Source organism: Chiloscyllium plagiosum, chromosome 16 (genome assembly GCF_004010195.1).
Source record: "Chiloscyllium plagiosum isolate BGI_BamShark_2017 chromosome 16, ASM401019v2, whole genome shotgun sequence".
NCBI classification, from domain to species: Eukaryota; Metazoa; Chordata; class Chondrichthyes; order Orectolobiformes; family Hemiscylliidae; genus Chiloscyllium; species Chiloscyllium plagiosum.
In genome coordinates, this window is record NC_057725.1 from 57,577,363 (window position 1) to 57,603,687 (window position 26,325).

At 42.8% G+C, this 26,325-nt stretch overlaps 1 protein-coding gene across 1 annotated transcript in view; it reads left to right on the forward strand.

The window, feature by feature from the left end:
- LOC122557944 (plakophilin-3-like) overlaps positions 1-26,325 on the forward strand; it is a 54,235-nt gene that overhangs the window by 20,553 nt on the left and 7,357 nt on the right. The window contains exons 6-12 of the mRNA XM_043706192.1: positions 5,081-5,255; positions 6,296-6,410; positions 9,288-9,455; positions 9,924-10,103; positions 15,791-15,944; positions 16,496-16,688; positions 22,489-22,573. Of these exons, the coding sequence (XP_043562127.1) occupies positions 5,081-5,255; positions 6,296-6,410; positions 9,288-9,455; positions 9,924-10,103; positions 15,791-15,944; positions 16,496-16,688; positions 22,489-22,573 (1,070 nt within the window). The remainder of the gene's footprint in view (positions 1-5,080; positions 5,256-6,295; positions 6,411-9,287; positions 9,456-9,923; positions 10,104-15,790; positions 15,945-16,495; positions 16,689-22,488; positions 22,574-26,325) is intronic.

Consider the following 26,325-nt stretch of genomic DNA (forward strand, 5'->3'; position numbering starts at 1 on the left):
CTGAAGAAGGGCTTATGCCCGAAATGTCGATTCTCCTGTTCCCTGGATGCTGCCTGACCTGCTGTGCTTTTCCAGCAACACATTTCCAGCTCTGATCTCCAGCATCTGCAGACCTCACTTTCTCCACTAAGAACTAGATTTTCATGTCAGAGGTAGGGATTAAAGCATTGTAGGCTCGTCCAGTCTTCAGGAGCCCATCACAAGGTTGTTGGGAAGTGGGATCTCCTTAGGAGAAGAAACCACTTTTGCCAGGGGCAGGTCTGTTGTCTCGGATGGTAGACTTGAGGTGGGACGATCCTGCTAAAGAGCCAAGCTCAGCTGCCATTCTCCTTTGGTTCTCTGAAGGGATTGTGAAAATTCGATCACAATAGATACCCACCCAAAATTTGACCCTTTGCTGGAGTTGCCTCCATACCTCTAATCCCTCCTATTCTGACTCCCCTTGATCTTAACCTCCCTCCAAATGGCACAATAAAGTTCTGAAAATCCTCTGCTTTATTTCGTAGAAATCATAGAATCCAAACAATGTGGAATCAGGCCATTTGGCCCAACTGGCCCACACCGACCCTCTGAAGAGCATTTCACTCTGACCCCATCTTTGCCCTGTATTTCCCATGGCTAACCCACCTAGCCTGTACATCCCTCAAACACTACGGGCAATTTAGCACGGCCAATTCACCTAACCTGCACATATTTGGACCGGGTCAAAGAGCTGGAAAAGCACAGCCAGTCAGACAGCATCTGAAGAGCAGGAGAGTCAACGTTAGCTTCTCCTGGTCTCTGGACCCACCCAGACACCACCAGCCATGTGGCTGCTCCAGCAGTCCGCTGTGTCTGGGCAGTTCCAGAGGCTGGGAGAAGCTAACATCAACTCTCCTGCTGCTCAGATGCTGCCTGACCTGCTGTGCTTTTCCAGCACCACACTCTTCGACTTTGATCTCCAGCATCTGCAGTCCTCGCTTTCTCCATCTTTGGACTGTGAGAGGAAACCAGAGCACCCGGAGGAAACCTCTACAAACACACACAGACATTTGCCCGAGGCCGGAATTGAATCCGTGTCCCTGCTGCTGTGAGGCAGTAGTGTGAGCCACTGAGCTGCCCTTTGTCTGGCAGTATCCTGGCCTTCTCACCATATATTAGTCTGTTCCCTACCGCTTCACAATCATAGTGGTTCCTGACGCCTGGCTGCCCTTGTGAAAATCCTAAAGGTCTGAGGCTTCGCCTTTTAATAGGGGCACGTGGACCTTCTGCACCCTCATATTTCCTGCACCCTCCCAAAATGGCCACTGGCGATAACTGAGGCAAGGAATTTGTCCACACCAGTTGACAATCAGTTTTTGGGCACTGCCACCTCTATTTGATTCATTTCAGGATTCATGTATTCTTAGGAATGGATACATGTGCAATTTTATTATACAATTTGACATCTTAGTACTTAGAATCCCTACAGTGTGGAAACAGGCTCTTCAGCCCCACAAGTCCTCACTGTCCCTCTGAAGAATAACCCACCCAGACCCTTTGCCCTCCCTATAATTCTGTATTTACCCCTGACTAATACATCTCACCTTCACATCCCTATGGGCAATTTGGCATAGCCAATCTACAGTCAACTGCACATCCCTAGACACTATAGTCAATCTGGAGGAGAAAGTGAGGATTGCAGATGCTGGAGATCAGAGTCGAAGAGTGTGGTGCTGGAAAAGCACAGCTGGTCAGGCAGCATCCGAGCAGCAGGAGAGTCAACCCCATCAGGAATGAACTCATTCCTGATGAAGAGCCCATGCTTGAAACATCGACCCTCCTGCCCCCCCCACCCCGGAAGCTGGCCAACCGGCTGCGCCCCTCCAGCACTACACTCCTTGACTACAGCCAATCCACGCTGTCCTGCACATCTTTGGACTGTGGGAGGAAACCGGAGCACAGGGACGAAACCCACGCAGACACTGGGAGAATCTACAAACTTCACACAGTCAGTCGCCCGAGGGTGGAATCAAACCCAGGTCCCTGGTGCTGTGAGACAGCAGTGCTTGATTCAATATATTTTCTAACTGTCAAGGCAGCTGTTTTATTACAAGTGTTTCTCAGTATACCACTTACTCTCCAGTGTGTGCTTTAATTGTTTTAATTAAATCCATACATTGCCAGAAATAAAATGTCAGTTCACAGTAGGTTTGGATTTTTCTGAGAAATCTACTGGAAATATAGGATTAGTGCCAATTAAAAACATAAACTGTAACACGAAGATAATTCATAATTTGTACATACCCATATTGACTACTCAATCATGGTTTGATATTTTGTTCTCCCATTTTATATTTTCCATTTCAAAAAGCTGTTGGTAGAGGCAAACATTTTGAGGTGGAAGTACGGATGCTAGGATAAGTTCAAATATAAAAATGTCCTTTGGCGCTGACATGAAGAGGTTACCTCCTGTGACCTTCAAAATGTAACTTTTTCTCGATGCACCATCTAGGACTCATGGATTAGACTGCATTTATTGAGTATATTTAAGATGGAGATAGATAGGTTCTTGATTGTAAAGGGAATAAAGGGTTACGGGGAGAGAGTGGGAGAATGGGGTTGAGAACCTTATCAGCCACGATTGAATGGTGGGGCAGACTCGTTCGGCTGAATGGCCTACTTTCTGCTCCTATGTCTTATTAAACGCGTTTCTGACTCTGATGTTATCTTGAAGTGAAATGTTAAATTTGTTCCTCTCTGCAAATACTGACTGATCTGCTGAGTATTTTCAGCATTTTAACATTTCTGTTTCAGACTCCCAGCACCTGCAGTGTTTTCCTTTATAGTCACTTGCTCAAATGGTACATTCCTTCTGGTTGTTCCATGAGGAAGTGAACGGAGATAATACATATCTTCTAATCAACCAGCTTAGAGATGTTTATACACACCTTTGCAGCAGGCAGGTCTTGACTAGAAACAGTTGTGTTCTATTTTGCCTTTAAACCTCTTACTCAGAGTTGTTCAGGACAAATCCTGTGTTGTTTTATAATGCTCATACATTACTGTGTCATTTTAAAAAAAAAAGGTAATCTCAATGTCATAATATGAGCAAGGTGTGGTTCACATACTGGTTTCTAAAGCATCAAAGGGTGTGTGTGACTCAATATCTCCTGTGCTGTTTTAAATATGTAGTTTAATGTGGAGTTACTGCTGCTAGGATCCACCACACAGCATGAATAGGACCAACTCATAGAAGCACAGCAGGAAGGGGTACTACGCTATTAGTGCAGTGTTTCACAAGAATCTTTACAAGGGACTTGTGTTAATAAACCTAGTTATATTAGTGTGGTTTGTTTTGAAGGGAGCTGGGTTAAACACAAGGCTACCATTTGATATTAATTTGAATATGAACTGGTCATCTGATGCCGTTTTTAACACTTCTCTGTCACATTGTGTTTATAGATTTCAGATATGAATGTCAACATTAATAATTCACAATTCATGAACAGATACCAATGCTGTGTGTCTACTTTTGTCATTTGTGTAATGCTTACATATAGTTGCATTTGCTACAATGATCAATCTGGGGGTAGAATAGTACTTCAGTTATTTGATGGGTTGAGGTATAAGTTGAGTTGCCGCAACAGTGCCGGGTATCCCCAGAGAGACAGATAGTGTCTATCAGTCCAGTGGAGGCCTTCTGGAACCAGTGGACACCAGAGAGGACTGGAATGCGTTAACAATCCTGTCAATGTCAACTTATTCAATTCCTTTGACCTTTTCGGGTTGTTTTGTATTATAAATACAAAAATGCCTGCTTAACCTGATACAGGTACGACAAAAGAATTATGACTAGGATTTGAAGCCCATATGGCTCACTCCGTAGAACATCAGACTTCTAATCTGAGATTACATGTCTCAAATCAAGGTTCAGAGACTGCTTGTAAAATTTGAGTCCACAATTCTTTTATTTCCTGTGATTGTTTGAAATTCCTGAGCAACTCGTACGGTGGCTCAGTGGTTAGCATTGCTGCCTCACACCAGGGTCCCAGGTTCGGTTCCAGCCTCAGGTGACTCTCTGTGTGGAGTTTGCACATTCTCCCAGTGTCTCCATGGGTTTCCTCCCACAGTTCAAAGATGTGGGGGTCAGGTGAATTGGCCATGCTAAGTTGCCCATACTGCTAGGTGCATTAGTCAGAGGGAAATGGGTCTGGGTGGGTTCCTCTTTGGAGGGTCGGTGTGGACTGGTTGGGCCGAAGGGCCTGTTTCTACACTGTAGGGAATCTAATCTAACTCGTGCTGACCTGTACAGAACGTTTTGTTTTTTTGCAACAAAAGTATGAGCTGACTTGTCTAATAGACAACTGAAGTTCCGCCTCTAAAACACAGAACAAAAATGCTCATTAAAAATAGAATCCCTAAGTGTGGAAGCAGGCCATTCAGTCCATCAAGTCTGCACTGACCTTCCGAAGAACATCCCAACCTGGCCCACCCCCCTACCCTAAGCCTATAACCCTGCAGGATTTAGACTATGGGAGGAAAGTGGAGCACCCAGAGGAAACCCACGCAGACACTGGAAGATTGTGCAGACTCCGCACAGCCCTGGGGTGGTCCATGGTGTTGTCAGGCAGCAATGCTAACCACGGGACAACCTTCCCATAAAATTCTTAAAAAGTTCTTCCATTGTAACTCCTGTACTTAGTATCTATTGATTCATATCCTTACCTTAGGAAGGCTATTTCACTTACCTTAATTTACCCATCTCTGCAGTATCCTGTTAGACTATCCCATTGTTAACTAACCAATGCAGTGTGTTTACCTCCTTTACCTGACATCCAAACCCTTTGTAGAAGGAATCTCTGGATGTCAAACATATTCTGTCAGGCCAAGTTGGAATGTTTGGAGAATGATCAGAAAACTGGAAAGCTGTTTGATTGGGCACAAGTTAAGCGGATGTTATGAGTCTTGGCATTATTGTAGATAACGATGAGGCTAGTTGTGACTTCAGGGTGGCACACAGGGGATTGTCAAACGTGAAAGTGGAACTCAATGTAGGGGGTATGAACTGAGGCACTTTGTGAGGACTAATGCATTGAACTCTGCTTTCGTCTGTGTTTAGGAATCCTGTGGAATTTGTCTTCCAATGAGAATCTGAAGAACACTCTTGCCCACGATACATTAGAGAGAATCACTGAAGAGATCCTTGCCCCATCCTCGGGCTGGAGTAGTAGTGTGAATGTCAAGCCATTAGCTTCAGAGGATGAGGTCTTCTACAATGCCACTGGCTACATTCGGTACTGCTTCACCTTTTGCATTTCTGCCTGAATATTTTGTGTAATCTTGTTACAACTTTCACTGCTGGCATAAGTCGTTTTTATGTGTAAATCAATCACTTAAATTTGAACACTTTTATATCACTGCAAGTGAAGTCAGAAACAGTTAACGTTTCAGAAGAGGAGTCATTACCAGACTTGAAATGTTAACTCTTTGACTCTCCAAAGATGCTGCCAGACCACCTGAGTTTCTACAGCACTTTGAAAAATAAACTGAATGAGTTAGAAGCATTGCCAATGCAGAATTTAAATCCCACTGTCCTTCCTGCAATTGAGGTTAGAGTCTTTCTGACAACTTGTTGAAGAATCGAAGCCAAGTTGCATGGATCAGGAGGACATGTACCTTTAGTAATGGATAAGATGGGGTCAACGTGCCACGGGCAGCACTGTTGCCTCATAGCGCCAGGGACCCTGGTTTGATTCCACTGTCAGTTGATTGTGAAGAGTTTGCGCATTCTGCCTATGTCTGTGTGGGTTTCCTCCAGGTGTTCCAGTTTCCTCCCACAGTTGAAAGATATGCAGGTTAGGTGGATTGGCTGTGCTAAATCCCATAGTGTCCAGGGATGTGAAGTCGAGAGTTGGTATGGACTTGATGGGCTGAATGGCCTGCTCCCACATTATAAGGATTCGATGAACTTGGATTGATTTAACATTACAATACAATCAATGGATGAACTTAAACAGCTTAAGATGAACAGTCCTGTACTACAAACTATTACGGGAATTCCATTGAGAACAACTATGGAGAAATAAAAATGATAACTTCACTGCCAAGCTACCATTTTGCAAAAAATACTTCTGTATTATAATAAGAACAATGAGCTACTGAGTTCTTTTTTAAAATAAAAATATTACACGATGTGGATCTGGATGAGTACTGTGGCACTAATGGCCTTCCCAAGGACTAGTTCAGCCGATGCACTTTTTTCAATATTGTTTCTCTCCCATTATTTACTTCAATGTGAACGATGCTCTTATTGTTCATCTCCTATTTTGTACAGAAATCTGAGCTCAGGAAAAGAAGAAACACGTCAGAAAATGCGGGAATGTAAAGGTTTAGTGGACTCTCTGGTCTACTACATCCAGCAATCTCTGGATCATAATGCAGCCAGCAAGGTAAGGATCTTCTTGATTGCAGTTAGGCAAGAATACAATAAACAGAAGCAGTAGCTATCTTTAGGATGCATCCAATTGGGGCCAAACTTAAGTCCCCTTTTCTAGTGAATTCAAACCCGCTTCACTTGTCTACTGTTCATGCTTGTGGTTGAGAAATTGAGAGTAACAATATAAATGAAACCATCCCCATGAGAGAGTTTCCCAGAGAATGGAAGGATGAAGACTTTCTCAAATTTCAAGGCTGGCCATCAATCCCAATCTGCTCACAATTTATATGGAGTGGGAGAGCCCTGGGGAGAGGTGTCCGCACTCGCTCCAATCGGCCACTTAATGATTGGATTCTGCCCACTTTCTGAGCAGATGCCTAGCAGATTGTCCTACTTGAGCCTCAGGCAAGGAGGTGGTGAGGCACCTCTCAGAAAGGTCACTTTTCCCCCTTTAGACACCTCCCAAGGTCTGACCCTTGCAGGTCCTTTACCGCCTGGACAGCAAGACCCACTTTGAGGCTCATTACCTGCCAACCCACTTGGCTGATCCAGGCCATTAGTCCCAGTGTTCCCCAATATTCCTATTGCTGGCCAGTCAGATAATGTTTCCTGAGGCAGGGCTTCCATGTGTGAGGTGGGGAAGTCCAGTCTCCAGCCAATTAATACTATTCGGTGGGGATGAAGTGCAGCTACTGCCATTACTATTGAACAAACTGCATATGTCTGGTTTGCTGTTTCAGCACTTCCATTCCACCTTTCCCTGTGTTTTGTGGAACTGCTGTGTATTGTAGTTGTCAGACATTTACTGGATGTACATTTTGTACTTGCTGGAGCTATTTGTGGTATTTCTTCTTTCCAGTGTGACTACTCAGTGTTCAAGTGGGCTTTGTGTGTTATTAGCAATCAGGTCTGAAGGAGCTGCCTGCTTTGAATGATTAGCCAGTTGAAACATTATCCCATTGCTCAGTCTACGGTATTAATCAGTAACTGCATCCCTGTTGATGAGTAACTAGGTTTAAAAAACTGAGAGGCATGTTTTTTTTTCAGAAATACAGAGATCTACAAATCTGAACTGAAGAAGCGTAGTTTTTGTTTAACTTGTAATCTCTAGCCCAGCTGGAGAACCGGTGGATTGTTAGGGTGTGAGTTTGTAGCAAGAAAAGATTGTTTTAAAAATTCCCAAATCAAAGAATTTATTAAATTGCCATCTGTAAAACATTGTGTACCTATAAAGTTCCAATTTATTGAAAAACAAACTGTATTCTTTGACCTTGGATAATGAATGCTGTGTTGATCACGTAATTGAAAATGACAGGCTTTTCTGAGAAAGCTGTGCTTCCCATAGTTCCTACTGAAACTAGTTTCTCCCCAGTCAAGTACTGAGGCACTGTTAAAAATGATCAGGAATAATACAATTGGGGAATCTTGCCTTAAATAAAACAGTACAGCACAGGAACTGACCCCTCCATAACTGGGCTGCCATCTGCCTGCCCTTGATCCATATGCCTCTATTCTCTGCCTGTTCACATGTCTGTCCAAATGCCTTTAAACTTTGCCCATGTTTCTGCTTTTGCCAGATCCTCCTGGCAGTGCATTCCAGGCATCTACCACTGGCTTTGTAAAAACAAAGCTTTCCTCTCATATCTCTTTTTAGACTTTTATTCCTCTCACCAGTTAACCCTATTTCCGCCCTGGGAAAGAGACTCTGACTATCTACCTTATCCATGCCTCTGAGGTATTTTTAGTTTTTGAAAACATGCATACAAGTTTCATTCCTTCAAATTGCAACATTAGTATTTAACACAGAAGAGTACAGCACAGCGCAGGCCCTTGGGCCCTCGATGATGTGCCAACCATTTATCCTACTCTAAGATCTAACTAACCTACGTACTCTTCATTTTGCTATCATCCGTGTTTCTATCCAAGAGTTGTTTAACTGTCCCGAATGTCTCTGACTCTACTATCACCATTGGCAGTGCATTCCACACACCCACCACTTTCTGTGTAAAAGAACCGACCTCTGACCTCTCCCCTAAACCTTCCTCCAATCAGCTTAAAATTATGCCCCTCGTGATAGTCATTGCCGCCCTGGGGAAAAGTCTCTGGCTATCCACTCTATCTATGCCTCTCGCCATCTTGTACATCTCTATAAAGTCACCTCTCATCCTCCTTCGCTAACATTGCCCTGAATTGCACTGATACCCATATTGTAAGTCATAGAATTTATTAGGAGTTTTTAGGAAGACAGTATCATCTTTTAGAGAAGGATTATACAAGTGAGCGTTTACCCTATACACTAGCCCATGCACATGACGAGAAATAGGAATACAGCACATCATCCTATACAGATCGAGTTTTAGATTAGCTTGGAGAGAGACACGATTGGATTCAATCTATTTTATCTGTTGATGATCCAATTCATTAGAAACTAAGTTTGATTGGGAGTCCAGCTGCTTGATGTGTGTATGTAGTTGGGGGTCTGAAGACATTAGTAGTAGTCACTATCCTTTCCCTGGGTGAAATCTCTCGGCTGAATTTCTTGCTGTCACTCAGTAAGCATGATGATGACCAGGGTCTTGTCTCATTCTGAGAGAGGCACCTGGTGGGGTTACAGACTGAGGTTTTTCAGTTCTCTCTGGAAGACAGTGATTGTCTTCAGACAGGGAGCTAATAATATTATGAAAGACCTTTCCCTCTGTTTGTAAACATAGATAACTAGTTGAGGAGCTGAGAAAGAACAGATGTTAACTATACAACAGGCAGCATTGTTTCCAGCTCTTCATGGTAAGTTGCATTTGTCATTTAAGCAAATATTTGAAAGCTGTATCACTATATAGACATAAATCCGATTTGACTTAATATTTCTGCCGTTCCTCCTCTATCTCAACAGAGTGTAGAGAATTCAGCCTGCGTCCTGCGCAACTTGTCCTACCGGCTGTACGAAGAAATACCATCCTTTTATCAGAACCGATTGGAGGGCCCTGGCAGGAATGACAGAAATGTGAAGAAAGATGATGTTGTGGGATGTTTCACTCCTCAGAGTCGGAAGGTTAAAGAGGTGAGGGAATTGCATTTCCTATATCGTAGAGGTGAACAGACATTGTCTGGTGTACACAGTCTTTCACTAAAATATAATTCAATACTCTCTCCTTCAGAACTATTTGCTTCCCACAAGACTTGATGGTGGCAGAGAGGTTGGAGTGGGCAGGGGTATTATTCACAATTTATTTTCAGTTGCTGCACAGTACACAAAATACTAACAAGTTTATCAAAAGCCATTTTTGTTTCACTTAGCACACAAGAGGAACCTGGATTCATCTGACTATATTAGCAGGAGGCTGTCATACATTTGATGCCTCCATATTTTTATTTGTATAATGGTGAGCAGAGAGTTCCCCCACCCACACCAAGAGTAACTTCTGCTAAGTTTTACTGTTATGGTTTTTAAAACAAAAAAAAAACGAGCTAAGTGTTAGACTGAAACATGCCCCAGTTACTCATAAACGATGTAATCTTGTTTTCTTAGATCAATACAGATTCAACAATATTTTCAGAAGTTACAAAAGATCCCAAAGGAATGGAGTGGCTATGGAATCCCGCTATTGTCCGAGTCTACAGCGGGCTCCTGGACAAGAGTGAGGCCAATCAGCAAACCGCTGAAGCTGCCTTGGGGGCACTACAAAATATTACAGCAGGGGACTTCAGGGTAAGTTGCATCCATGGCGTTCCCATTTAGCAGCAAACCATTTATTCTTTGATGGTGTGGCCATCATTTATTGGACTGTTGCTAATGATGTGGTCGTCTTGAACCGCTGCAGTCCATGTAATGTCGTGCTAATATGTAGGGCCTTTCAGTTTTCTGACTTAGAACCATATTGGCTCTCCTTCATTGTCACTGTCAGAACGAGGAAGGACTTGGAGAAGAACATGCAGCCAGTGATGTTCTCACGCATCTCTAGCTTTGTTCTACCACTAAGTGGTAGAAGCCAGTGGTTCAGAAGGTGTTGTCAAAGCAGCCATTAGTGAGTTGCTCCAATGCATTTTGTAAATGGTAGATACTCTTGTTGCTATGCACTGGCGAAAGTAGTGAACATTTAAGGTGGTGGATGGATTGATAAAGCAGGTTGAATTTATCCTGCCTGAGCTACTTGAATGTTTTGGAGCTGCACTCGCCCAAAGTGGATAGTATTCCACCACATAGTGGTGACTAGTACTTTGTAAATGGTGGAACAGGCTGCGAAGACTCAGCAGGAGAGATCCTTACTTCAGAATTTACCTCTGATCTTCTCTTGTAGCCATGTATTTGATTGACAGTCAACCACTTCATGATACCATGTGGAGTGAATTGAATTTGGCTCAAGGGTGGGACTTGAGGTGCAGGGGAATTCAGAAGGAGGCTGAGGTAGATGTCCATCTCTATGCTGTTGGCTGAAATAAAGCGTACAAGCGCTCTAACCTTGCCTTGTGCAGTGATGTGTTGGGTTCCCATGACTGAGAATAAAGATTCTGTAGAGCCACTGTTCCTCCTTTAATTGTTCATCACCATTCCCAACAAGACATGACAGGATTGCAGAGCTTTGATCTGAGTGTTTGCTTGCAGGATTGCTTGGCTCTGTTACGACTTACTAATATGCTGCTGAATATGCATTTGGTCCTGTTTCGTAACCTCGGTTGGTACTCATAGAATTTTAGAAAATCTACTGCATAGTAGCAGGCCATTCAGTCTGTCACATCTGTGCCAGTTAAGTGAAATCTCCCCAGCCCAATGATGCCTTCCTATGTTAAATCTGTGGTTCTACAGGTCACAGTCCTTCAAGTGGACTTTCAAGTGCCTTTGAAAAATGGTGCAAATTTCAGCCTCTACCCTTTTTTTTCAGGCAGTGACATTAGATTGCTACCACGTTCTGGTTAACAAATATTTCCTCATCCCTCCTTTAATGCTTCTATAAATTACGTCTCCTGTGCTAAAGTAAATAGAGTAAATAAGAAAACAATCTATGGGCCCTCATTACTTTATAGATGTCAACTTTTTAATTGCAACATTTAAGAGCATTTGGATGGGTACATGAATAGGAAGGGTTTGGAGGGATATGGGCCGGGTGCTGGCAGGTGGCACTAGATTGGGTTGGGATATCTGGTCGGCATGGACGGGTTGAACTGAAGGGTCTGTTCCCGTGCTGTACATCTCTAAGTCTCTAATTTAGACACTCCTCTAGTTCCTTTGTCCAAGGAAAACAAAGCCATCTTATCAAATCTTTTGCAATTTCAGTCAGGCAATAGCCTCATAAATCTCCTCTGCTCCCTCCCCAGCGCAGTCATGGCTTTCCTGTAATCCAGTGACTAGGAATATACGTAGTGTTTGAGCTGTGGTTTAATTATTGTTATATGCAGGAGTAAGTGAGGACTGCAGATCAGAGTCGAGAGTGTGGTGCTGGAAAAGCACAGCCGGTGTATGCAGTTCTAGCCAAACATCCCTCATCTTGTATGCTGTGCCTCAGCTAATAAATGAATCATTTTTACTGTTTCCTTATAAATTTCAGTGCTACAACTTTGGTTTAACAATCAAACCTTATTTAGTTTAAAAAATATATTTATTGACCTGTCTTACCCTTAAGGACCTGCAGTCATAAAATCCAAGGACCTTCTATTCCCCTACATTACTCCATATCCTCCCATTTGTCCTATATTTCCTGGTCTTGTGCTATCCAAAATGCATTACCTCTCACTTCTCCATTTTTCATTCTTCTGCTAACCTGATCAAGCCTTTTTCCATCTTGAAATCTAAAACTGCCCTCTAAAACTGCCCTCTTCACTGTTGTATTCACACATTTTTTTAAAGGTGGCCCTGTATTTTCATCTAAATGATTAATATAAACTACAGATTTACTTCTCTTATCCAGCATTCTGTGTGCGGTCTGGCAGCCACGGTAGTTCAGGTTTAAGGCATTCCCCCTGCCTACAATTCCATATTGACGTTCATTTTATAAAGACAGCACTAACTGGCCTTACTGCTGGTTACAAACAAGGTTTGTCAGTCAATGTCCTGACTGTCTTCTTTGCACTCTCCAAGCTATAGTAGTGGTATTTTGAAACATTTCCTCAAATTCATCTCTTCAACACTGACACCTCATTTCAATTGGAATGTCAGTGGCCAAGTCTAACATGGCCAGAAAAAGCAGAAGATCAGGCCACATACTGGGCATCGGTCTTAGTGTGAGGGCACTGACTAGGCTGGAAGATCAGGAGATGGGTGAATTGGACACACTGACTGCTGTCTTGTCCAGGAAATTGGCTACTCCAACAAAGGCCTGAGGCTGACAGAGATACAACCTGCACACAAAACAAGGAACTGAATATTAAGCTCAATGGAGCCAATTGCTAACAGATCATTGTGGCAAAAAATAACCTGTCAACTATAATGTTTACTTTGTAAGTTTGCAGCAAGTCAGTCAGAAACCAAGCTGTATGATATACTCAAATTCTCTTGCAATAAAGGCTACGTACAAATAAGTCTTGCTTTAATTGCATAGACCATTGACGAGATTGCACCTGGAGTATTGTGTGCAGTTCTGACCACCTTACCAAAGGAAAAATATTCTTGTCATAGAGGGAGCATAGTAGAGGCTCACAAACACATTCCTGAGAGGATGGAACTGTCCCATGAGGAGAGATTGAGGAGACTAGGCCTGTATTCTCTAGAGTTTTGAATAAAGCCTCCTAGAAACCTACAAAATTCTTATTGGGGTTGATATTAGACTCAAAGGTCATTTCTTCTCCCCATGGGGCCTTGAAGCGGGGGCTGTGGTCTCTAAAACATTTACAACAGAGATGAGGAGGAACTTCCACCCTGAGAAAGTGTTGAATCATTGGAATTCTCTACTGCGGAGAGCTGTGTAAACTCAATCAGTTTCAAAGCTGGGATAGTAGATTTCTAGTTGCTGGTGACGTTAAGGGATATGGGGTAGTGTGGGTTTAGAGTTGAGTTAGGTGATTAGCCATGATCCAAGATGGTAGAGGAGGCTTGAGGGACTGAATGGCCTATTCCTGCTGCTATGTTCAAACTCTGAGCCCAATTTGGATCCAAGTACCCATTCTCCCAGCATATGGAACCTTGTCAAAGGCCTGACTAAAATCTACGTAGATCACATCCACTGGCCCTGCCCTCACCAATCCAAATTTCCAGAAAACACAGATCAAGTTAGCCGGATATGATCTGCCTTTAAGAAATCCATGTTGACTTTCCTTGATTTATCTGTGCCTTTCTAAGTGAAGCTTTCTACTATGCCTGGGCATTCATGCCAATCATTTGCTCACAGCCAGAGTCAAGATCACTGACCTATGATTACTCCGATGAGTTCTTCCTCCTTTTTAAAATAGTACAGCATTGGCAGTCTTCCAATCCTCTTGCATCGCTATAACTGGGGGAGTTGAAATCTGATTATACAGATATCATGCTCAAAAAAAATGTCGCTGCTCTTGACACAGACATCAGTTTGTTTTTAGAAAAATTGAAACATGTAACTATTTTCATTTGGTGTGTCATATTGTGGTCAGTCCATCACTTTCCCCCATGTAACCACAAACCTGTTAATTGAATGTTGCGTATATTGGAGCATGACCAATGGAAATATACCATTCTAATCTTTTAAGAAAATATTTATTCTTCCTTGGATGTCTGCGTGGCAAAGCCAGCATTTGTTGCTCATCATAAATTATCTAATTTCCCTTGAGTTGATTACCTTGCCAGACCATGTCAGAGTGCAGTTAAGAGTCAACCACATGGGCTTGATCAGGTCGAAATGGCAGATCTACTTCTCCAAAGAGTATTAGTAAAACAGATTAGTTTGCATTACATCAATCATCAATAATTTGATGGAACAAAAACAGGAGTTGCTGGAGAAATTCAGCAAGTCTGGCAGCATCAGTGGGAGAAAGCAGAGTTAACATTATCCTCCTTCAGAGCTTATTGAAGCTGGGAAAAGGTAGGTGAATATGCTGAAGATTGGGTGGGAGCAAGCGGAAGGGGTAAACAATAGGTGGTGCTGGAGCCCAAAGAGAGAGAGAGAGGGAGAGAGAACAGCAGATGAACAGACAGAGGAATGCAGCTGCTAATCAACAGCTGCTAATGGAGACCATTAGTGGCTGACAATGGGTGGTTTATGGTAGCAGCCCAAGTGATGACATGGCCTGGTGTGTGGAGTTGGGGGAAGGACATGGAAGAGGGTGCTTAGGCTCTAAAGTTATTGAACTTGACATTGAACTGCTAATAGTCCCCATGAGAACCAGTATGTACTGTCAGACAAAGGTACATATTTATCAATTGCACATAGATTTTCCTTTAGAATATAAGACTACTTTTTGATTAGATTAGATTATTTACAGTGTGGAAACAGGCCCTTTGGCCCAACAAGTCCACACCGACCCTCCGAAGAGAAACCCACCCAGGCACATTCCTCTACATCTAACACTATGGGCAAGTTAGCATGGCCAATTGACCTAACCTGCACATTTTTGGACTATGGGAGGAAACCGGAGCACCCGGAGAAAACCCACGCAGACACTGGGAGCATGTGCAAACTCCACACAGACAGTTGCCTGAGGTGGGATATGAACCCAGATCTCTGACGCTGTGAGGCAGCAGTGCTGACCACTGTGCCACCGTTCCGCCCAGATATGGTTTGTAATTCTTTCCAGCAGTTTGCAATTTGATGTGCATGACACAAGTTCTCTACAAAATGCTAGTCTCTAGTTGAGATATTACCTTCCCAATGTTTCTGTTGGCTCTTAGCTCAGTTGACTGGTTCAATTCCCACACTGGCTGAGGTTACCATGAAGGTTCAACCTTCTCAAACTTGCCCCTTACCTGAGGTCTGTTGACTTTCTGGGTAAACTCCCCTCTCGTCTTCTCTCAAATGAGAGAGCAGCCCTATGGTCCTCTGAGACTATGTGAACTTCAGTTAATTTTGAAGTGACTTTATTGCCTGAACATTGATTTGAACATCTGTGTATGCTCACTCATAAATTTTTCATGATCTATAAAGGCCATTTTTCTTCTCTGTTGTAGGTGCTTGAAACGCATAACTATTTTCTTGTCTTGTCCTGTGCTCCACCCAACGATGCTGGCTAAATGTATCATTATAGAGGTTAATTTGATGCTGAACATTAATGTGCCTTCTGTTACTTCATTCTTTTTTATGGCTTTCTTTACTTCCTTCTTCCTAAGCTGTTAATGTACCTTTACCCGAACTGTTAATCGTGTGTTACAAGATTTGAAAAAAAACAGATGAAAGATTCTTTTCTGAGTTCGGAGAGTTATTTTGCCTAATTTGAATAGACCATGGCTCCTTCAGCCTCCAGAGTGTGATTATGTTTGTGTCCCTATCTTTTATTCAGTGGGCCTCTGTGATAAGTCGAATAGCAATGGATCAGGACAGAACATGGTACACTCTCATGAGTTATTTGAAGAGCAACAATGACAATGTACTAAAGTCATTGACTGGTCTGCTTCGAAATCTTACAGTTCATGCAAGGAACAAGGAAGATATTGGTGAGTAACCACATAACCGCCAATGGAAATCATTGTTCATTTGGATAAATAAGAGCATTTGATAATCTATCCAAGAGCTCCAATATCAATGAGCAAGTTATCAATTTTGATACTGTGCCTGAGCTTCAGCAGATTGGTTTCCGTTTGCTGAAAGTGGTTTGGAGCCAGCAGGAGAAAGGAAGATAAATGTTACTCTTACTCAAGATGAATGAAAGGCAGACTGAGACAAGTTATGTCAGCTATATGAACCTTTTCCTGATTAGAAGTATAGTAGGTTATCATTTGGAAGATTTATCTGAGAACGTTGCAAGGTATCAAATCTTTTCACCCACCCCACTCCCTCCCATTATATTGTTTTATAATATCTCTCTCAGTGTGCAGAACATAGTTTCCAGTGACCACCCCCATGAGATGTGTAAGCCATCTGTGCCTCAAGTGCAATTCAAATGCAAATGTTACATCTTCAGTTTCCACTATCTGAATGATGGATCATTGCAATTATAAATTGATTTTAAAAAGAACTTTCAAGTTATGTCTTTTCCTCTCCATAGCAATCAAGATCATTGGACCTCTCCTGCAAAAGTTGCCAGAGGAAAGCAGTTCCTCTTCACCATCAAACGAGGTGGCAGCTAACATTTGCACGATACTTAACAATCTGGTGGTGGAGACCATTGAAGCTCCAAGACAAATTGTAAACCATAATGGATTAAGGAAACTCATGAACATCAAGCACAGAAGAGATATGTAAGTGGGTCACTTGCTGTGAAAATGTGAAGAATGAGTTTGTGGAACACGTACAAGATATTTTTATAGATCAGTCAATATTTATTTATTTATACGGGGATGTACTGGTACTGGCTCGGCCAGCATTTATTGTCCATCTCTAATTACCCATGAAGATTGTAGAGAGTCGTGCTCTCTTGAACTGCTGCAGTCCACTTGGTATTGATACAGTGCTGTTCGAGGTGGAGTTGCAGGGTTTTGACCAGTGACAGTCAAGTTGGTAATTTTTCAAGTGATGAGTGGCTTGAATCTTGATCAGATGGGCAAGTGGGCCAAGGAGTGGTAGATGGAGTTTAATTTAGATAAATGTGAGATGCAGCATTTTGGGAAAGCAAATCTTAGCAGGACTTATACACTTAATGGTAAGGCCCTAGGAAGTGTTGCTGAACAAAGGGACCTTGGAGTGTAGGTTCATAGCTCCTAACAAACTGCAACTCTACTTACAAGGATAGTGAAGAAGGCATTTGTTATGCTTTCCGTTATTGGTCAGAGTATTGAATTCAGGAGTTGGGAGGTAATGTTGCAGCTGAACAGGATATTGGTTAGGCCACTTTTGGAATATTGCGTGAATTCTGATCTGCTTCCTAGCAGAAGGATGTTGTGAAACTTGAAAGAGTTCAGAAAAGATTTACAAGGATGTTGCCAGGGTTGGAGGATCTGAGCTACAGGGAGAGGTTGAATAGGCCCTGGAGCATCGGAGGCTGAGGGGTGACATTATGGAGGTTTACAAAATCTTGAGGGGCATGAATAGGATAAATAGACCAGGTCTTTTCTCTGGGATGGGAGAATCCAGAACTAGAAGGCATAAGTTTAGGGTGAGAGGAGAAAGATATAAAACAGACCTAAGGGACAATGTTTTCACACAGAGGGTGGTACGTGTATGGAATAAGCTGCCAGAGGAAGTGGTGGAGGCAAGTACAATTGCACCATTTAAAAAGCACTTGGATGGGTATATGAATAGGAATGGTTTGAAGGGATATGGGCCGGGTACTGGCAGGTGGGACTAGACTGGGTTGTGATATCTGGTCGTCATGGACAAGTTGGACCGAAGGGTCTCTCTCTGTGCTGTACATCTCTATGACTCTAAGAGGAACTTGCAGGTTGTGGTGTTTCCAAGTATTTGCTGCCCTTCACATTCAAGGTAGTGGTGGTTGTGGGATGCTTCAAAGGAGTCCTTGGTAAGTATGATGAATATTTCTTAATTCATTCAAAGGATGAGGACATCGCTGGCTAGCCCAGCATTTATTGTCCATCACCTAATTGGCCAGAGGGCAGTTAAGAGTCAGCCACATTGCTGTGGGCCTGGAGTCGCATGTAGGTCAGACAAGGTAAGGGTGGCAGTTCCCTTCCCTAAAGGGTATTAGTGCCCCAGATGGGTTTTTCTGATGATTGACTGGTCATCATTAGGCTCTTCATTCTGGTATTTTCCACTGAATTCAAATTTCACCATCTGACCGGAATTCGAACCTGGGTTCCTGTAACGTTGCCGGAATCTCTGGATTAACAGTCCAGCAGTAATACCATTAGGTCATCACCTCTCCTGAATTGACTAGTGAACAAACTATTTTGGATGTACTAAGAGTTCATTTACATGCTTATTGTATAAGATGCTATGGGTGGCATGGTGGCTCAGTGGTCCAGGCACCTGGGTTCAATTCCAACCTCGGGCGACTGTCTGTGTGGCGTTTGCACTTCCATTTTGTGTCTGCGTGGGTTTCCTCTCACAGACCAAAGGTGTGCAGGTTGGGTGGGTCACGATTACAATTCCATGAGGTGTCACCGAGATGGGGATGTTCTTTGGAGGGCTAGTGCAGAGTCAGTGGGCCGAATGGCCTCTTTCTGCTCCGTAGGGATTCTATAGAAGAGTTTATATAATAATTTACTGTTGCGTTTTACAATGACTTTTACATCCAAACCTTGGGCCTTCGCTCTAAACAAAAAAAAACTAACTCAACGAGATGCAAGTTGATAAATTGGGAAACTATATTAAAACTACATTAAAACTATGTAAGAAAAGGCAAGCAATGGTTAGCATTTAAAGAGTTAATAAATAATTTGCTATGAACATGTATTCATTTAAGATGCAAAGACTGCATGGAAAGCATAAGTCAATTGATGTTAATGAGAGGAGTTAAAGATAGTATAGATCAAACAGAAAGGCTTATAATGTTGTCAAAAAGAATAGTAAGTCCAAGGATAGGAAGCTTGTTTTGGTAAAGCAAGAAGAAAGACAAAATGCGAGCGTAAATGGTGGCTCGTGGTTAGCACTGCTGCCTCACAGCACCAGGGTCCCAGGTTTGATTCCAGGCGATTGTCTGTGTGGAGTTTGCACATTCTCCCTGTGTCTGTGTGGGTTTTCTCCCACACTCCAAAGATGTGTAGATTATGGTGAATTGGTCATGCTAAATTGCCCATAGTGTTAGGTGCATTAGTCAGAGGGAAATGTGTCTGGTTGGGTTACTCTTCGGAGTGTCGGTGTGGACTGGTTGGGCCAAGGGCCTATTTCCAAACTGTAGGTAATCTAATCTCAACCTTTCATAAGAACATAAGATGAACGTACTTTCTATATGTATATGCTCAAGAAGAGATTGGTGAAAGTGAACCTGGGCCCATTAGTGGCCAAGCCAGAAGAATTTACAGTGGAGAATAAGAAAGTAGCAGGGACCTTTAGACAGGTACTTTGTCTGAGTTCACAGTTTAAGACAAAAAGCAATCGTGAAATAATGGAGAGTCAAGGGTCTGGTGAGAATGAAAATGTTAGTGTAAGGAAGGAAATAGTATGGGAGAAATTATCGAGATGAAGTGACGCTAAATCCAGTGGACCTGATGACTGACATCCTGGGGTTTTAAAAGAGAGACCTGTAGAGATAGTGGGTGTTATTGGTTTTCATCTTTGAGAATTCTGAATTGGAAGGTAGTAAGTCTATAACCCAGCTGTTTAACAAAGGAGGGAGAGGGGAAACTGGGGACAGGTAGGCCGGTTAACCTAATCTCATTATAAGGCATGTAGAAAATCGTGGTAAGATTGAGCAGAGTCAGCACAGGTTTATGAGGGGATATTATTTTTGATGAATTGAATATATAATGAATTTTTTTTGAGGATGCTACTGATGTGGTTGAGCCAGGGGATTGAGCATAATTGGACTTCCAAAAAACATTTGATTCAGTCCCATGCAGGAGTTGACAACACTAAAATTAGGAGGTTTTGGGATTGGAAGTAATAAATTTGCAAGACTTAAAGTTTGGCTAATGAGCCAAACAAGCACAGAGTAGGAACAAATGGGACATTTTTGGGTTACCAGCATGTAACTAGTGGGATAAGAATCACGTACTTTGACCTCATTACTTTATAAGCTGTATTATCAATATAGACTCAGTCCCCTTAACTGAGTTTGCTGAAAGTAAACAGTGAGGATGATACAAAGCACTGAACAGCTCTTTTGAGGCTGTGTGAGCACCACTGCGGATGGAATGCAATAAACTGAAGTGTAAAGTTACCCATAATAAAACTAAATTACTGCAGATGTTGAAGCTCTGCAATAAAAACAAAGTGCCGGTTCACACTCAGCAGGTTGGCAGCTTCTATGGAGAGAGAAACAGAGTTAATGTATCACGTCCAATATGAGTCATTTTCAGGACAGAGTTCTAATACAGGGCTGTATTACAAGGACAAATTGAATGAATAGACCTCAATTTCAACATTCCCTTGAATTTAGAAGAACAAGAGGTGATACAAATGAGACACCAATTTGTTAAGGAGATGGTATTGTGCAAAGACCCTACATTAACTTTGCAATGATGTCACAGATTTGCACATTGCTGGGTATAAATGCCACAATGTGGGAGGGGTTAGCACACACTGGCAGTCATGTTCTGTAAGGCACACCAGAGTCTGACTGTTTGGAAGATTCCCAGAAAGCACATGGATCAACACTCAAAGATGGATCAGTGAAAACTTATGGTGTGGCATAAAAACACATATGACAAAAGACCAGGCTGGACAGATGTTGAGAAGATATGTCTGTTAGTGGGGGGACTCTGGAACTAGGAGGCAGAAGAAGGGGACACTTACTTAAAACTGAAATGAGAAGAATTTCTTCTCAGAAGGTAATGAATATCTGAAATTGTCTACTCCATAAAGTCATGGAGGCGTGATCACTGAAAGTATTTAAAGAGGAGGAAATATTGGGAACTTGGTGGCTTAGCTGTGAGCTAACATAGAAGAGGAGTTGAGGCCTGGGTTGGATCAGCCATGACCTTGCTGAATGTCAAAGTGGGCTTGAGGAACCAAATGGCCTACTCCTGTTCAGAGTTCTTTTATTCTTAAGTTGCTTCTCTAGGCTGGGGAATCTAGAATGTTCAGCTTCTGAAAGGTATTGGCTGACTGGAACCGAGATATGAAATTTCTTCAATCAAAGGGCTATGGATTTTTGGAGTTGTAGCCCTCATAGTTGTGGATGCTCAGTTGAGTGTGTTTAAGACCAAAACAAAATAGATTTTTGGATACCAAGAGATAGAGGGGGGTGGAGCAGACTGCAAGGACCAAATAATCTACTCTCGTTTTTGTTTTATTTGTTGAGTTCCTCTTCATTTTGAGAATACCAACCAGTGCATATACTTCAATTTTCCCATGAGTGAATCAACCTTAAATCAGAACCTCCTGATCTGTTAGTAATCAACAGCTTGAAAGATATGCAGATTAAAGGTGAGATTACATTAAATTTCTCAATCTCATTTTAAACAAGCCCAATTGTCCTACTTTCTCTTCAGGGTGCACAGTTTTGCGTGCACATAGAGCTATACAGCACAGTAACAGACCCTTCGGTCCAACTCGTCCATGCTGACCAGATATCCTAAATTAATCTAGTCCCATTTGGCCCATATCCCTCTTAACCTTTTCTATTCATTTACCCATCCAGATGCCTTTTTAAAAGTTGCAATTGTACCAGCCTCTGGCAGCTCATTCCATACACGCATCACCATCTGTGTGGAATAATTGCCCCTTAGGTGCCTTTTAAATTTTTCCCCTCTCACCCGAAACCTATACCCTCTAGTTCTGGATTTTTCCCCCACTCCAGGGAAAAGACCTTGTCTATTTACCCTATCCATGCCCCTCATGATTTTATAAACCTCTATAAGGTCACCCCTCAGCCCTTAACACTCCAGGGAAAACTGCCCCAACCTATTCAGCCTTGTACCATCTAACTCTGTGGGAAGCTAGGGAAGTGATTGCTGGTCCCCTTGCTGAGATATTTGTATCATCAATAGTCACAGGTGAGGTGCCAGAAGACTGGAGGTTGGCTAACGTGGTACCCCTACTTAAGAAAGGTGGTAAGGAAAAGCCTGGGAGCTATTGACGGGTGAGCAAAACACCGATGGCAAGTTGTTGGAGTGAATCCTGTGGGACAGGATGTACGTGTATTTGGGTAGGCAAGGACTGATAAGGGATAGTCAACATGGCTTTGTGCATGGAAAATCACATCTCGAGTGACACATTAAGATGACGAGAGGGGCTCGGCCACCACACGAGGCTACTGGCTCAAGAACTTCCTTGATGTAATTGGGGAACCTGAAGACAATTGCAAACTGAAATCCTATTGTTTCCATGCTTTGGTGTCTCATTGATTGAGAGGGTATTCTGTGGTCAGCATTTATTTCATTGGGCACTTAGACAAAATAAGCTTGCACAATGATAAGAGTAATAAAAATAAATATGAATTTTGGCTAGCCCAGTTCATGTCTGCCTGCTTTTTGTTTTCAGTGAAGCTGAGAAAGCGGTAAAAGCTGCCTCCAGTCTTTTGGGAAATATGTGGTATTACAAGTCCTTGCATCGTGACTACAAGTCAGTAAGTATTAATGTGATTAAAACTAACAACTACACCCAGACCAGTTCGACCAGCTCTGTTACTTCCCTAAGTATTTGCTGACAACAACAATCAGAGTGTTAATGGTAGATCTTTGCTTTGAAACAGTGTCATGTGCCCATGCATAATGATTTCCAATTGGTCTTAAAAGGGCTACTGACTCTATTCACTTGAGATCAAAGATGATAAATCTACTCCAAGTCTGCTCCAGGCTTCATTTTTGTCAAACTGGGCCCTCCCCAAGTCGTACAACCCTCTGACAACTCCTTGCTTTTTTTAAAACTAATTCTGGCTTTTTGTGCATCAACTACTTCACTCTACCATTTGACCTTTTTAGATCTCTAATTATCTGGCTAATGCTCTTCTCTTCTGCTTCCTACTTACTCTCTAAAACTTTGTAGCCAAAGCTTATCATCATTTGTTCTAATATTCTCCTCCTTTCTCAGTTTTGATTACGTCCCCGTGATGTACCTTCCGGCACTTTACTGCTTTAATGTTCCAAATGAATGCAGGTTGCCAACAGATACTGAGAGTCTCCTTTAAAGCCGTGTTGAACAAGAGACTTTTAGCCTATTGGCTGCTTTATTTTTTCAGGAATGAATTATTTATTTTGGTTTCACTGGAAGTTCAAAATGCATAAAGGAAGGCTTTTGTGGTGATGGAGGAGCACTAATTTAAGAGCCGAACCTTGTGAATACATCCAACAGACCCGTTAATGGCCCACCGACAACGATCCACTGAGCAAGACGAATCAAATGCGCGCAATAATTTTAAATGTCTGTCTGCCATTTTGTAGCTCTGAGCATCAGAAAGAACACTGCGTCTGGTTGAATGCATTTTGAAACTGTTCTCCTGGTGCACAGCCTCTTCCTCTTTATTGGATCAAGAAGTGCAATCTGAGCGCAGTTGAGGGTTATCAGATCATGGCTGATGACCATGGTGGCCCAGGGGTCAGAACGTGGCTCACCAAGCCTCATCCAGGACACTCATACAGAGCTGGCAAATGGATTGGAGATTTTGCTGAACAGCTGCCCACACAAACACTGGCCATTTCTGGCTTGTTTTGGCTGCTGATTTGCTCCAAGTGGTTGGAAGAGCAGCGAACGGTGAAGATCCGTGACTTCTCTTGAGTTTCTGCAGAGCCCTTAGTCTTTCCACAGTGGGTCATGCTTTTTCTCCAGTGCAGGCATTGCTCCCTGAGATGGCAGCCTACCTAGGGAAGCCACTAGGATGAGCAGTGGCTGCAAACACATGTAGTGTCATAGAGTTGTCCAGCATGTAAACAGACTCTTCGGTCCAAATCGTTCATGCCGATCAGATATCCAAATCTGATCTAGTCCCATTTGCCAGCATTTGGCCCTTTATCCCTCTAATTCATAAACTCATCCAGATGCCTTTTGCATTTTGTAATTGTACCAGCCTCCACAACTCATAATACCCACTCACGATGGGTAGCTTGTGGGTTGAACCATGTATACAGAGGAATGCATCCTTGTGCCTTCACACCAGCCCAAAGTTGGTAAAATGTCCAAATCCCGAGCCCCAGCAGTGAGGCAGGGCAGGAGTATTAGGGAGAGGAGTGAGGGAGTGGATCAATGTGGAAAGGTGGGAGGCTACGTGTGATCCTGAGACTGTATGAGAGATGCACACACACACATACACAACCTAACCCAAGAACAACTTGGGCTGAGAGTGCATATTCATGTCATTTCTGCTGAGGCCACCTCAGCAGATGAACCACTGGAGACAAATGGGAAAGTCGGTGTTAGTTAAACCCCAAATCTAAGCTTTTCCTCAGTCCCTGTCTGCCTGGTGATCAGTGTTGTACAAAGTTCAACCTGTTCTGCTGATGTCTCACTGTGGGTGGAGACGAGGAGTTTTACTCTTGCTTTCAGAGGGAGCAGATGGATCTGTACCAGCTCTCATAAGGTTCCAGTAATGACATCTGGCCAAATGGAGTTGTACTTATTGCTATCTTGCAATAAGTGTTTTTGTTATCTAAGAACAGTATAATAACTAAATTTCTATGGTATTGTATGATCTACAACTTATGGCTAGATATGCCCAAGATAAAACAAAGGCAAACAACGATTGGTATTTGTGTATTATTTGAAGTGACCCTCACCCAGTACATATACTGGTAGAGTTAACAAATATCACAAGGTACTCTGGTCACCTGGGATAATACCAAAAGCAGGATTTAGGGTCTCGTCTGCCTCTTTCTCCTTAAGTGAAAAGATTTAGTTATAACAAGGATAGAGACCCCCGGCCCTCACATGTCACCCCACTAATCTTCAAATCCAGCACATTATCCACCACCATTTCCACCAGCTGCAGTCTGACCCCATTCCAAAAAGATATTTCCCTCCCCACCCCTATCCGCTTTCCGCAGGGACCGTTCCCTCTGCGACTCCCTCATTAGGTCCAGACTCCCCACCAACCTCTCCTCCACACCTGGCACCTTTCCCTGTGGCTGCAGGAGGTGCAAAGCCTGCCCTCTCAGCTCCCCTCCACCTCCGTCCAAGGCCCCAAACAATCATTCCAGGTCCAGCATTTCCTATAACCTGACTTATTGCATACGTGGCTCCCAATTTGGTCTAGTCTACACTGGGGAACAAATCTGGTCTATACGCTCCAATCAACTCCACCTTCCAGTGGCCAACTTTTTCAACTCCCTTGACGACATGTCCACGCTGAGCCGCTACCACCATCAAAATAAGGCTACATGCAAACTGAAGGAAGTACACCTTATCTTCTGCCTTGGGAACCTAGAATCATACGGCCTTAACATAGAATTCACCAGCTTTCAAACCTCTCCGGCCCCCACCCCATCCCACTTCTAGCTCTCCCCCTCCTCTCCACCCAAGTGACCTGACCTAACCTGTCCATCTTCTGTCAATTCTCCTGCTCCTCTGATGCTGCTTGACCTGCTATGTTTTTTTCCCAGCTCCACACTTTATCGACTCTGACTTTCCAGCATCTGCAGTCCTCACTATCTCCTAGTTCTGCTGCTTGGCATGTTTAAATTGTTATTTTCATCAGTCTCTCACCTTTTCAAATTGTCAATGTATTGTGTTGTTTTTTTTTGAAATTCATATTAATGCTAGACGTTTCTGAGATTTGCTCATCAACCCATTGAGTTGGGGGTGTGGGAAAGAAAAGTTGAAACATGGTCTCTCACGCAAACAAGATTAGACAACTTTGCTATTGATTTAGGTTCTTCCCCTAGGTGTGGTGTACTTGCTTCTTGGTATGATGTAGTGCTGAATGATGCAGTCTACACAGGTCTTAGGCTTCTGCTGTCAAGGTGAATTCAAGTAGATGTAGGGATGCTATAGATTGCCTTAATATGAAGGAAAATAAAATAAGCGAGATGAGATTTACATTTTTTGGGTCCCTTGATCAAATGGCATAATGATACTCACTAGTCAGCTACAAACATACAGATGGACAGAGCTTCAGAGTGACCATGCATATTTCAGTGTAAGTCAGGAGAGGAATTAAAGGTGAGAAAATTGGCGGGAGAAATAAGACTATTTGTAGTTCCTAATACTGTTTATTTCCAACATTAAACACGAGGAATGGCATTTACTTGTTCAATTCAGAAGTTGTCTAAGGCATTATTGGAGCATAAATTCACAAGTTAGCCAATACGTCAGTGACCAGGGGAGCTATAAAGCTGCTCAGCATTTGCGAAATGTAGCAAGAAGCACAATGGACTGGTGAACAATCTA